Source organism: Phyllostomus hastatus, unplaced genomic scaffold (genome assembly GCF_019186645.2).
Source record: "Phyllostomus hastatus isolate PE091 unplaced genomic scaffold, TTU_PhHast_1.1 phas_contig_40, whole genome shotgun sequence".
Taxonomy (NCBI): Eukaryota; Metazoa; Chordata; class Mammalia; order Chiroptera; family Phyllostomidae; genus Phyllostomus; species Phyllostomus hastatus.
The window spans coordinates 51078585-51094285 of NW_025333872.1; the positions used below are offsets into that span (position 1 = coordinate 51078585).

General features: G+C 33.6%; 1 protein-coding gene across 1 annotated transcript in view; it reads right to left on the reverse strand.

The window, feature by feature from the left end:
• Positions 1-15701, reverse strand: part of ASCC3 (activating signal cointegrator 1 complex subunit 3) — a 307023-nt gene that overhangs the window by 256828 nt on the left and 34494 nt on the right. The window contains exon 4 of the mRNA XM_045843194.1: positions 13364-13923. Within this exon, the coding sequence (XP_045699150.1) occupies positions 13364-13923 (560 nt within the window). The remainder of the gene's footprint in view (positions 1-13363; positions 13924-15701) is intronic.

Genomic DNA, 15701 nt, shown 5'->3' on the forward strand with positions numbered 1-15701 from the left:
TCATCAAAGTATTTATAAAGGCTGTAGTTAAGTTCTTATTAAAACAACATAATGGAAAATTAATAATTTTTAATTACTAATTAAAATTATTAATTTTCCATTACTTTGAGCAAACTAAAGATTTTAATTTTAACCCTAAGTAGAAAGAACAGTTGAACAAGTGTATATCGGTCACTGTTGTGACAGTGTGAGTGGATGTACAACCTACGTATTGAATTTAGTTATTCTACTATTTTCAAGTTTTAGAATGTTTATATTTAGCTAAACCCTTAAACAGTTTGTCACAATAAAAAATATTAAGTCATTTCTCTTAAAAAACACAAATATATTCCACTTTTAAACATCTTAAAATTTTCTTGAAAAACCTCTTTCCTTTTATATGCTTAAGATAGGAAGGAAGGATGCCTTCCCACAAAACAAGTGTTAGTGAATAAAAGATGGCTCAAAACTCGTGATTTAATCCACTTCCTCTATTAAAATAGAAAAAGAGAAAAACCTAACAGACACTTCAAACTTACAAACAAGACAAGTGTGTCCCTGGAACAGAAATTAAGCAAAACAGGTAAAGCACTCAGTAGGACTAAAGAGATGAGATGGGCTCCCGTTCTGGACAGCCAGGCCAGCAGTCTGGCGCCTGTGGGGCACCCTGGATGAAAACTGCTCCATTCAACTTGGAGCTCTAGTGGGGCGCAGTTGGAAGCCAGAATATGGGCATGGGGCTCCAGTGTTCATAAGAAGCGGCTAAAAAGAACCAGCATCAAAATGATAACTTGGGGCCATGGCTACCTGGGAATCTAGGACAGGGAGAAGGGGAAACCATGATTGAAGTAGTCAGAAATCAACATTAGCATAAAAATTAAAATTCTAAGACTTATGAAGAAATCTTACACTAAAAATGACCATCAACAAAATCAACAAGGGAGTGTTAAGTCTACTCTAGAAGAAAATAGTATGGAACAATGTGACACTGGTTTTAAAATGAGCAATACTATGAAGCTCAAAGCAGTTGCTTCCATTAAAATAATTTATTAAACAAAAGAGGGTACATGGGAACAATATACCTTCTGCTAAATGTTTCTTCTGTAAATGTAAAACTGCTCTAAAGAGTCTCTTCATTATCAAAGTACATTACAAGACCACTGTAATCAAAACAGTCTGGTACTGGCATAAAAACAAACACAAAAATCAATGGGACAGATGAGAAAGCCCAGAAATAAACCCGTGGTCAATTAATATTCAACAAAGGAGGCAGGAGCATAACATGGAGTAAAAATAGCCTCTTCAACAGATGGTGTTGGGAGATCTGGACAGCTACAAAAAAGGAAACTCGACCATACACAAAAAGAAACTCAAAATGGATAAAAGACTTAAATATAAGTTGTGACACAATAAAAGTCCTAGAGGAGAACATAGGCAGAAAAATTTCAGATATTCCATGCAGCAATATTTTTACTAATAGCAAGGGATATAAAGGAAAAAATAAAAAATGGGACTGCGTCAAATTAAAAAGCTTCAGCACAGCTAAAAAAAAAATCAGCAAAATGAAAAGGAACCAACTGTATGGGAAATATATATATATTTCTATATAACAGGTATAGATATATATACCTTTTACCTGTATGTGTATGTGTACACACACACACACACACACACACACACACACACACACACACAATGATACCTCAAACAAGGGTTTTACCTCCAAAATACATAAAGAACTTACAAGACTCCACACCAGGAAGACAAGCAATCCAATATAAGAATGGGTAAAGGACCTGAACAGAATTCTCCAAGGAGGACATACAGAGGGACCAGAGACACATGAAACGATGCTCAGCATCACTAGCCATCAGAGAGATGCAAATTAAAAATGCAATGAGATACCTCTTCACACTGGTCAGAATGACCATTATAAATACATCAACAAACAACATATGCTGGTGAGGCTGGGGAGAAAAGGGAACCCTAGTACCTTTTCATGGGAATGTACACTGGGGCAGTCACTGTGGAAAACCATGTGAACTTCCTCAAAAAACTATAAACGGCACTGCTTTTTGACCTAGCAATTCCGCTGCTGGGATTATACCCTAAGAATCCTGAAATACTTGTTCAATAAAAGCTACACACCCCAATGTTCATAGCAGCATTATTTACAATAGCCAAGTGCTGGAAACAGCCTTAAGTGCCCATCAGTGAATGAGTGGATCAAAAAACTGATACATTTGCACAATGGAATACTATGCAGCAGAAAGAACGAAGAAGCTCCTAGTTTTCATGACAGCATGGATGAACTGGAGAGTATTACACTAAGTGAAGTAAGCCAGAAGGTGAAAGACAAATACCATGGGATCTCACCTAAAAGAGGAACCTAATCAACAAAACAAACAAGCCAGCAAAACAGAACCAGAGACACTGAAATAAAGACCTAACTTACAGTTACCAGAGGGAGAGGAGGAGGTATAATGAAAAAAAGAAGGGGAAAAGTGGAGTCAATGAACATGTACAAAGGACCCAAAGACAAAGACAATGGTGGGGGTCGGAGGTGGGGGAGGACTGAATGTGAGAGGTGGGAGTGGGTAGGACAAGGGAGAGTAATGGGGGAAAATAGGGATAACTGTAATTGAACAATGAAAGAAAGGAAAACAATGAAAAAATAGAGTGTATTAAAAAAAGACGACATACAATTTAAGAAAAAATAATTATAAAGCTATTGTCAATCAAGATTATGATCTTATTGTTGATAAACGTTTATAAAGTTGAAGAATTATCCACTTGTGTTTTAAACAAATACTACCTAGCCAAATGCCTTATACATAAAAAATATTTAACAAATCTTTGTGAAAACAACAAATAAATAACAAAAAGGTATGGTAATTAACGATCAATGTAGGATTGCTTTCTATCAGCATTAATCACTGGATCAAAAAATATATCTCTTTTGGAATTTCTCATTGTGATTTATTTTATTTTTTAGACACGAAATGTCCTTGAGGGCACTTTACAAGGTGGGGCAAAAGGAGGTTTACAGTTGTCTGTATGGAAAGTAATAAAATAATTAATAAATAAAAATATAAGAACAAACTGTATATTGCATACTCACAACTGTAAACCTTCTTTTGCTCCACCTTGTATATTTTTAGAATATTTCAAATGTTATCATGATTATCTTTGATACCCTAAGAACACAAGAAGTTGTAAACAATAAAATTGTTAAAGAATAACCCCATTTCCATTGTGAAGGAATACAAGTCTCATAACTGGTTGTACAATAAGGCCATTAGGCTTGCCCCAACCTCTTACATTATCCAAAGACTGTTATATTTCCACTTGTCTTATTTTAGAACTAATGTGTGCTATATGAATTAAAGCTAAAACGTGGGAGAAAAGTAAAGGCATGAGCAACAAAACCAAAAGCTGGTTCTCTGTGTACAAAACACATACTCCACTAACAAAATAAAAAGTCTTAGGAAAAAAGGCAGATATAAAGAGCAACACAGGCCCTGGCTGGCGTAGCTCAGTGGATTGAGCACGGGCTGCGAACCAGGCATCTCAGGTTCGATTCCCAGTCAGGGCACATGCCTAGGTTGCAGGCCATGGCCCCCAGCAACCGCACATTGATGTTTCTCCCGCTCTCTCGCTCTCCCTCTCTCCCCTTTCCCTCTCTAAAAATAAATAAATAAAATCTTAAAAAAAAAAAAAAAAAAAAAAGCCCTGGCTGGCATAGCTCAGTGGATTGGGCACAGGCTGCGAACCAAACTGTTGCAGGTTCGATTCCCAGTCAGGGTACACACCTGGGTTGCAGGCCATGACCCCCAGCAACCGCACATTGGTGTTTCTCTCTGTCTCTATCTCCCTCGCTTCCCTCTCTGAAAATAAATAAATAATATCTTAAAAAAAAAAAAAAGAGCAATACAACTAAAAGCTAGTGTAATTTTTTTTAATAACAGGGCATTAAAAATAACTTTGTAGCAAAAAACTTGAGTATTTAGATGAAATGGCTAACTTCACAGAAAACATTTAATTGGCAAATTTGATTTAAGAAGAAGTAGAAAATCTGATTAAACAAGCAACTACTGGAAAATTTGAATTGGTGATCAAAGTGTGCCCTCCAATAAGATAGCAGGCCACAGTTTTGAAGCACACCACTATTAAACTCTCAGGAAAGACATAATCACTTTCTTATAAAGGCTTTTTTGAAAATAGCAAAAGAAAATAAGAATGTTCCAGAAGTTTATTATATGAAGTTGAAATAACCTTAGGTATTAAAACAGGAAGATTTACAAATTCTCCATTCAGACTGGATTCAAAGCACAGTGGAAAGACAGAAAAACCATAATGTACCAGTACCTATCCAAGAAAGCCCCAAGGAAAAGAGGAGACATCCTGATTCTCATAAATTACACATAAACTGAATACAATATATGTATTTATTTCTTTTTAATTTATAGGAGGTATACATGTAGTACCTCTACTATAAGTAACAAACAGCATATACATTATAGTAAGCCTCTGTTATTATATTGGATTTAAGGAATGTCTGTCTTTAAGATAATAAGCCATTTGCATGTGAAAATAAAATGCACATGATTTGCACATGAAAATAAAGTGATGTATGTATTGGAAAGTAAAAATAATAAAGTACCATTAAAGAAAACATTTAAAACTGCATAACTCTGAAAAAAGCAGAGTATGTTATATATAACACTGTAAATTACTCTTAGTTTGGTTTGTGGCATTAAAAGATATTAAATACTCATACATTCCAAAATAAAGTCTTAAACAATATAAAAAATGACCATGAAAATTAGGACACCACTTACTTAGCATTAATTTTTCTCTCAAGAAAAATGTGCTAAGCAAATCTGTTTTTGCATTGCTGAGAAATTAGATAAACTATATTTTCATAATAATTAATGCTCATTATTTATAGTTACTTAATCTAACACAATAGTTTAACAAAGCTAAAATCAAGGTCACTTACACTTATTTAAAAGTACTTGGAATGTGAGCACTATTTATTTTCCATATACTATAATTAATTAGGTGTGAGGTAAGGTTACAGCTAGGTACTCCTATACATTAAAAGCTTTCTTTACAATTTTATATATATGATAAATTGATAGCTTCATTGATTTTTAGAGAGAAAATAGTTCTGAGGCTGATTTTAACTGCCTTAGAGAAAAAAAAATTTACAGCTTTCATTGTATGTATGTGTATTTGCACATATGTATATGAAGCTGAACAAAATTAATATATCAAATTTTAAATATTTAAATGAATGCTTATAGCAATTTCTAAATCCAATAATCAGACTAACTTAGGTTTACAAAATAATCATCAAAACATTATCCAAAATATTTTATCTCAAATATGATTAAAACAGAAATGTACCCCTTATTTTACTAATAAAATGTACTTTATTTCTTTGCCCATCAATATATTACAGATACCGTCAATCTATGCAACCCACATGTCCCTCCAAATTAGTCATAACGCTCATTATATCAAACACAATTTTCTTTTCCCATTCCTCTTTTAAATGTATGTATGAAAGTTCCAAGAGGAGATTTAAGAAAGCAAGAGAGTGGGCATGGGCTGGTTAAACTTTTTTAGATTACTTCTTTGTCTCCCGAAACCTAAGAGTACCTGACAGATGGAATAGAATATATTAATGAACTAGTGCCTAACAGAAGAACAAAACAAAAAGAATAAAATTTGGCAACATATCTTACTCCTTGAGCAACCATTCCAATTAAGAGCAAAATATTTTGGAATCTGTTATTGCAACAAATTGGAAACGAGTAATTTTAAACCCTCATTTTGAGTTAACATATTAATATCTTTTCCCTCACATCTTAAATAAGTCATCAAAATCCAACTCTACAAATTCCAACAAAAGTGATCATTCAACAAATGAGACTAAATCTCCAATAAAAGATCTCATTACTCATCCAGAGTACTCATTATACTTAAAGAGTATAATGAGTATACTTAAAGAACTCTGAATGTTAAAAAGGTTTGCAGAGCTCAGAGATGTCATGTACCTTCTCCTGGAAGTCCCAGTGATAATCCTCAGGCCATCCACCTTCCACATACAGTTCTTCAAATCTCACGACCATCCTCCTATCCCACCATAGCTTTCTCTTGGAAAGGATAATCCATTGCATTTTTTTCAAGTGTTCATAGACATTATTTCCACTTCCTTTATCAACCTCATCACTTTCTCTCCTCTAGAGACCACCCAGTAGGATTCTATCTCCTGTGAAGTGTGGTGATCAGGTGCAGCCCAGAGAGCTAAATGATCACCATTCATGTGTACAACCACTTCCTTAATAATAAAATTGTATTGTTTGCTAATGATGTAACACTACTTATGATAGTCAATACACATGGAATACTTACCATCTGTTAGGCACTATTCTAAGTGCTTCAAAAGCTTTTTATCATATATCATATCATATCATATACATTCACAGCCAACTATATGGTAAGCCAATCACTTTTCCATGTTAACAAGTAAAAAAACTGCAGCTTAGAGAACTGGCTCAGAGAATATCAAATAGCTTACAAGAAGCAGAGCTAGGATTCATACATGTGTCTAACCTCAAAGCTCATGATTTTAGCCACTTGAATTTGCAGTTCCCATGGCTGCTAAATACAGCTGCTAAACCTGATCTGTCCATCTGGAATTAATAGTACTCCTGGTTACAAGTATATGAACTTATATTCATCTGTTTTTTCATGTCATACTCAGCCCATCATTTTACCAATTAGAGCAATAAAAGGGGGTAAAAGCAACATACAACTGAGATAAATAAAAAATATGGCTAGGACTTTCCCCAACATAGTTTGAAAATGTAAGAGTCCTGTTATAGCAGGTGTAATACTTCAGTTATCTTGACCTTTCCTAAATGTTACATTCAGCTAAAAGTAGAGCAAATAATTCCTGAGTTTTTCTCATAAAAAATTTCATTTCTTATAAAAGTAAAAGCAGGAGTAAATAACCTAAAATGATAGACAATGTGGAAGTAACAATAACCTTGGGAGAAAATGACTGTATCATTTTAGAGTATGCAATATGGACATATTCAGATATGTATCCACAAATTAAATATAGAGAGAAGATACATCTGATCCAAATAACAATCTACCCCAAACCAGTGAGATTAAAAAGGAAAAAAAGAAAGGTTTTGTTTTTTTTTAAATGGTAGGGTCAATCATGTCATGTAGATTGCCTTTCTAATATAGCACCTAAGGAAGATTAAATGAAAAGATGGAGACTTACCTACTTCAGCACTTAATACAACTGCCCCTCCAATTAATCTCATTATAAATCTTTTAGAAATAATAAAATGGTAACTGAGTTACCATTTTCTGTCCACTAAACAGGCAAGCATTTTGTATGACAGGATTAGAAAAAATGTAGGTGCAGGGACATTCCTATAGTACCGGCAGAAACATACACTGGTAGATTCTTTCAGGAGAGTGTTTTGTTAATACTCTTGGATGCAAACTTTTCACTGATAGAAAATATTCAAAGAAAAAAATATGTATGAGCAAATATTTAGCATAAGAATATTACTGCAATGTTATTATAGTAGGGAAATGCTAGGTATAATAAGTCTTCAATAACAGCATTAAATTAATAAACTAGGATATGGAGATAAATGTAATACTCTGTAGTCATTAAATTTTATTATACAATATCATAAAAACATGTATAGAAGTAACAAAAAGATTAAAATTATATATATTGCATGACCCATTTTTAAAGTATTAATAATTTAAAATAGGTTTACAAACACACACAAAAAAATAATTTAAAATATATATACTTCAAAATACTTACAATGGCTATGGTTGCATAACAGTAAGACTACAGATGCCTTAGATCCTTCATATTGTGTATGAGGGTGCTCTAAATATTCTACAATGATATATTTTCCAAAATTAGAAAAATAAACTTGTATGAATAAAATAGGTGGTATTAAAATATGAAATGGCATAAAAAAGAGAAAACATGATTGGATTCTAATAAAACACTACGGCTAACACTATAGCTAAATTGAAAAAAAAATTAGAGAAACACAAGCAAAAATGTATCAAACATTGACAAATATAAGTTTTTAAAAACTTATAATGGTAGGGTCTATAAGTTAAATCAATAAAAAAATATCTAGGCATACAAAACTGGGAGAAATAACAAAAAGAGTCTTTTTATCAATGTTTGAAGCAAAGAAATAAAATCAGAACATGTTCTTTCCTTGGGAAAGATGAAAGAATTGAAAGAAGCAATCCATTCTCACTCTGCTTGTATCTTCTCCAACATAGAATATTAGCTTACAACAGGAAAAAGTACACCATAAATGTTAAAATGTTACCATGTTTTGTGGTGTATAATGAACACTTTTTTGTCCCATTTTTTTTAACTTTTTATTTATTTATTTTTCGAGAGGGGAAGGGAGGGAGAAAGAGAGGGAGAGAAATATGAATGTTTGGTTACCTCTCGCCACCCCCAACTGGGGACCTGGCCCACAACCCAGGAATGTGCCCTAGACTGGGAATCGAACCAGAGACCCTTTGTTTCACAGGTCAGCACTCAATCCACTGAGCCACACCAGCCAGGGTTTGCCCCAATTTTTGAGGGAAAAATAAGGATGAGCATTATATACTAGTGGTACTAATTCCCTATCTCTTTCAATGTTTTTAATTCTTTTATTTATGCTCATGCATTAAAAGTGTAACTATAGAAAGCAATAATAATATCTGTATGCAAAATAATACCCTGGAATATAATAACTGTTTCTAAATAAAAATAAATAAAAAATTGAATTAGAAAATTAAAATGAAAGATATTTTTCCTGAAAGTTTGGGCCAAAAACGTGGGTGCACATTATACACGGGAGTGCATTACACATGGCAAAATACAGTACTTTTGGTGAGAGAAAATGTAGTAAGAAATAACCTATCTTTAAGTAAGTCCAGCTATTCAAACCCAGATGCATCACACCCCAAGGTTCAGGAACTGTTCCCAGATTTGACCTCAGAATCACTACTATCTATGAGAATGATGAAGAAAAACAAGTGCTAGACAAAAGCAAAATCTCCCAACTTAAAAAAAAAGAAAAAGGACGGTATAACAGCAAAAAACAAGACTCACCAAGTGTCACGAGAAAATACAGTCGACCCCTGAACAACATGGGTTTCAACTGTGTGAGTCTTACATGCAAATTTTTTCAATAAATACTGTGAACATGTTTTCTCTTATGATTTTCTTAATATTTTCTTTTCTCTAGTTTATTCTAAGATTACAGTATATACTGGACATAACATAAAATACAGAGGGGACAAAAGTAGGTTTACAGTTATTCATATGGAAAATAACACATTGATAAATGATAACACAAGAACGAAGACCCTGTTTTGCATACTCACAACTGTACATCTACTTTTGCCCCATCCTGTATGTGATAATCAACTGAATTTGGAATTGGTAAGGCTTTCAGTCAACAGTAGGATATTAGTAGTCAGTCTTAGGGGGAGTCAAAAGTTATACATGGAGTTTTGACTTTTTGTGGGGTCAGCAGGGTTGTAAACCTCCATGTTATTCAAGAGTCAACTATAGTCTTAAGTATTTTTCCTATGAAATTATTAGGTTAGTTGCTCTTAGGTTGACAAAGCAACGGGAAGTTTGACATCTCTGAAGACAAGATGATGAAAAGCATTATACATATCAGTACTGCTAGATATGTACTGATCTATGGAGCACTGAACTATTCAAATACAAAAACTAAGAAAGAAAAAATATAACTGCCATCATATGTCATAGGACAGCTTTTGAATTAAGAAACTCTTCACAAAAATTAGTAGATCTTAAATGGGATCACCATTTGGATAGAATGCTAGATACACAAATACTACATTGGGTGGGAAAATTCTGTAATACTAATACACATTCTTTAAGTCCTTTTAAAAAAAATTGTATTTATTTATTTCTTAGAGAGGGGAAGGGAGGGAGAAAGAAAGGGAGAGAAATATCCCTGTGTAGTTGCCTCTCATGCACCCCCAACTGGGGACCTGGCCTGCAACCCAGGCATGTGCCCTAGACTGGGAATCGAACTAGTGACCCTTATGGTTCTCAGGCCAACACTCAATCCACCGAGCCACACCAGCCAGGGCCATTCTCTAAGTTTTAATGCGTAATTTTACCAAAGGGAAGATCTCTATTCAGGCTTGGGGATTGGGGAACGGTTCTTGTGATTATTTGGGGAAAAGATTAGAGGAAAAGCAGCACATATTTCACCCTCATAGCTGAAGGGACACTTTTAATTCAACCTAGTTGACACTGGTCGATTCCTTATTTTTTAGCAGTACTAAGACTTCCAAAAAGAATGTATAACACTGAATAGGAGAACCTTTTCATACAGCATTAATGTTAATCATTCCTCACAATATTTTAAATACCCTATTCTAAGTACCAAAAACATCATTACACTCTTCTTATCAAACTACAGTATACACATTAAATCAGTTGTTTTCAAATTGTAGCCTGAATTTCCAAGATCCTCTCAAGAGACCATGAGTTCAAAATTATTTTCATGATATAACTAAAATATTAGTTGCCTCTTTCACTTTCATCCTCCCATGAGTATAAAGTGAGTATAACCCTCCATGGGGTATAAAGCAGATTTAGTATTATTTTAAGTAATTTAATAAACAATTATTAAAGCATTTAATATATTAAAATTTTGTTTTAATTTATAATATGATAAACATTAATAGAATATATAGACAACATAAAGAAAAGCTCTACAAGATCCTCAATTTTTAAGACTGTAAAGGAGTTTTGAAAACAAAACATCTGAGAACCACTGCATTAAATCACACTAATTATTCTACATCAAAATTTCAAAAGATTCTAGAATCATTTATATAGCAAATAAGAATTAAAAATATAGTCTTCCCTCAGATGTCAATCAAATCAAGTAATTCCTACTTCTTAGGACCAGGCACATATCTAGAACAGGGTTAGGTTCAGAAATAAACTTGCATGGTTCAAGTAACACCATCTGCACAGAGTCAAGAGATAAGGCTAGCAGCAAACGTCAAATCACAAATGCTATAAAGAATAAGCCCCACCGCACAAAAGCAAACTATGACGTCAATACAATTCAAAATTCACTTTTTCTAAGAACTGATTGATTATACAATGAATCCATCAATATTTACATCAGCATTAATAACTCTGCAAATAGCATTTAACATTAAAATAATGCCAAGGGATATATAGTATACTCCAATACATCTCCAATATTCTCGTATTTTTCATTAATACCTTTTTTATTTTACCAAAGACTGTTAAAATCATTCAAACTTAAAAAAAAAACCAAACAGCTGTATCAGCAGTCAATATGTCATTAAACTAAATTCAGAACTGGTTCATACGTTGAGCAAAAATACCTGCAGCGTAGATGTAGGTTTTGTATATGTCTTTAAAGTTACATGTAAAAACATGTTCTTAAGGCACTACTAAATTTGTAGCAACAGCACACAGCATGATTATTTAAATATTCCTATTCCATACAGTCAACTAAAAGCTCTAAAAGAAATGGAAATAGCTCTGGTTGGTGTGGCTCAGGATTGAGTGCTGGTCTGTGAATGGAAAGGTTGCCAGTTTGATTCCCAGTCAGGGCACATGCCTGGGTTGTGGGCCAGGTCTCCAGAAGGGGGCGTGGAAGAGGCAACCACACATTGATGCTTCTCTCCCTCTCTTTCTTCTTCCCTTCCCCTTTCTTTAAAAATACATAAATAAAATCTTTTAAAAAATGGAAATAATCTGTGCTATCATATAACCTGAATACCCTTTTAATTAAACTTTTACCAGCTTAACTGCTGATAAATGTATATAGATAACACATAAGTAAGGTATAGCACAGCCTAAAATGAGAGTAACAGTGGATAAAGTGACGGTACTGAAACAACATTACAGAAAATTTGCTACAACAATATAATCGTGCAGAAAGGAGTCATATAAAATTATGAATAACCTATGCTATAAAACAAAAAAGAATATCATAATGAGTATTTATTTTCATTCAGATAGAAAAACCAAACACTGAGGAATGAACCATAAAAAACTCGACTACTTAAGTCACTGGTGGAATCTGAAATATTCACACATTAAACTGTCCATTAAAACCTGGTTGAAACAGTCACTGAAGCAGACCACACAAGGTATAGCTATGCATTTTAGAGTGACTGATATATATTACGCTTTAACAAAGTGCGTAAGGTCTTACATTATTTGGCCCTTACCTGTCTGCCCGCTCTGTCTCTCACTACCCTTGGTTTGCATCCTGTACCCTCACTGTACAGACTGTAACTCTGTAAACGCACCAGGTTCTTTCTCACACCTAAAATATGCTCCCTACCTTTCTGGTCCACTTTTAAAAGTTAAATCCAGTCATATTTTAAGACTTGCCTCCAGCTTAACTTCCTCTATGAATACTTTTCCTACCATACTAGTTCTTCTACAAAATCTATGAATGGTTAGTCAATGCCCCATTTTCTTTGCTTTTACTATTATAATACCTACAGTATTTGAGTGGACTTGAAATGTCTCCTCCTACTGAACAATTAATTCCCTGAGAGCAAGGTAGCTATCTTATTCATCCTTTTACAACCAGCAGCTAGCACTGTACTAATAAATAGTGAGAATTCAACAAATATATGATGAATAGATGGATGCATGAATTCAGTTTGACCTTGCAATGAGGTAGATTATGAAAAGAAAGTCATATAAAATAGTCCAATTATTTCTAGATGTGTTTGTTTTTCAAAGCTTTTTCTTTCAAACATAGAAATTAATCAAAAATATTTTTCTAAATCAATAAATCACTTAATATAAAGATTGAATTTCTAATATTTTGAAGTTTGTTATAGTTTCATCAAAGAATTCTTAGAAGTATAAATGCTATTCAAATGTTAACCTTTATTACTAGGGTAACCATATAGTTTATCATGCAAGCCTATATACTGTTAGGAGGAGGGATACTACTAATTAGTACAGTTTAACCACAGATTTAACTACGATTGTCTCAGTAACCATGACATTTGAACCCCCTAATGACTACCCTCTCACTCATCCCACTATTCATTATGCTCACAGTCCCCCATTATACTCTTACCCAGTGAAAAGACAAACATGCCTACCATGTAAACCCATTTGGCTACATATTTGGCTAAATACTAAAGCACAATATCAAAGAAGTACTTTTTTTTTTTGCTTACCATCCATGTTTAAAAAGCCTATTTCATTAAGAAAGTTCACATTAGTGAAAAACTTCAATAACTTCAACTATACCTCATTCTGAAGTTCATCACCACTTTTAACAGAAGCAAGCATATCATATAAAGTACAGCAAAGATCTTCTATTCTTGTTGCTTCAGCCATTTCATTTAAAGTTGCATTTAAGTACTTCTCAACTTCACACCACAAAAAGGAGTCATTTGTTTTCTCCACAGGTTTGACCTCTGGAGTGGAATGCTCCCGAAAATGTTCATTCAGAAACTTCTTGTAATCTAGGCTTATAGTTTTCTGGGGTTCGCCATTTATTGGCAGTTCTTCAAAGTGGTCCAAATCATGCATGTCAAATGAAAATGCTAAATTATTACCAAATAAAACTCTGTCACCACATTCATCTTTTGTCATCTGGACAAGGGCAGTAAGACTGTCTGGATGAAAACGAGAAGTAATCCTATTGGTAGCATTACAAGCTGCAGTGGCAGATGATGATGGAAAGGGACCAAACATCTGTTTGATAGCCTTTGTCTCCTTGTGACCAACAGAGTCCTTCAAGTGAAATGTCTTGAAGAGAAATGCAGCTGCACTTTCAATTGCTTCTGTTCCATGATCTGTTCCAACTATCCAAAGACAAAAGAAACAGTATTAGCTCAAATGAATCGTCATTCAATGTACCATTTTCAGAAAAACTACTAATACTATTCTTCTGACTAAATCCAACAGTAAAAACACACTGATAGAGATAATCAATTTAACAGCAGTAGAACTCCTTTAGGTACATACCCAAATTCCCAAAGAACTACATTAGTTAAATAAATCATTATCAGTAACTATTCCATATCCAAGTAGAGAAACTACCTAGTAATAACCCTTTACCTCTTTTTAAAAACAATTTAAAGCATGAGCTAAAACTTATTTAAAACCAAATTTTAAAAAGTGATTTGACGAGCTAGTTAAATAAACCAAAATAGGTGCAAAGAGAAAAAAAAAAGAATCACGGACTTCTGGAGCTAGAAGGAAACCCCAGAGATCTGTAACTTTCTTTACAATTCATGCTGTAAATCTGGGATGGCAAGAAATAAATTTATATGGTATTCAAAGGCATTTAATACCATAGAGAATGTACATAAATAGAACAAACAGCTACATTATAAAACAGAAAAATGAATCTCATTTAAGAGAGACCAGAAGTAAATTTCTTACCAAAGTAAGAGGAAGTAAAGGAGCAGCCCCTAATTTCTTTAAGGCATTCATTTCTCATACTCAATATCTTATTTTCTTAAATAAAAGAAAAAATTATATTTGTTTCATAGAATTCAAAGAATATTTTTAGATTACAAAATAAAAAATAAGAATTTCAATCTCCAGAAGGCTCCAAAAGTCTATGTGACTTACCTAAAGTAATACTGCTGAAGTTAGTATTAATAATATAATACACTGAGATCACCTTCCTGAAACCATGACTGCGATCACACCATATTTGGTTACAAATCCTGAGCAGCTCACTACAGCTCAGTGATTCAGCCCAAACTCCTATACATTGATTTCAAGTCATGCCAAAGGCTGACCCCCCTCCATCCTCTTCTTTTCCAGCCTTATTGGCTATTATACATTTCCTGGCCCAGTCAGCAAGAATTTCTTAATATCCAGAAACCAGGTCCTGTCCCATTCTATGCCTATATCCATGCCTATATTTAACCTTCTTCAAGGACTCAGAACGTTCAAATCCTACCCATTTTCAGAATCAAGCTCAATTACCTCTTTCAAGGTAAGTGCAATATCATGTACAGTTATATTCCCTTCCTATCCCTAGGCCCCAATAGGTGCATCAACAGAGATTTTCTGAATAAAACTGAATCCAGGCCTCAATGACATCAGACAAGTGTGTGTACACCACACCATGCTGCCTTGATAACTTCTCTGTATGATGTTTACACAAATGTGTAGAAAACTAACTATTTATATGAGTAGTGATAAACAATTTTATAATGTATATGTCTAGTATTTATAATTTCTCCTAGTATGAAGTCTATTTTTATAATTTTAAAGAATTTACAAAACACCACCTGACATTATTCTTTTAGCATTTAGGAAAATACATGCAAAAAAACACCTATAAATTAAACAGTGCTTTTAAATTAATTGAATAGCATCAATGTACATTTTACTAAGTCTACATATGATGCTTACAGAACTAAGCTGTTGGATAATTTAGGGACTGTGATAATTCTACAGGGTTGGAACTACTTAAGTCTGAGCAAAAAATGGAATTCATATTTACAAACTCATTCTATATCTAAGATTATAATATGTATTCTTTTGTCAGGACATTATCATTTTGCATCTTGGAATTTTTCTCAACAATTCAGCAAGAACTTTCACATTAAATTATCTCAAT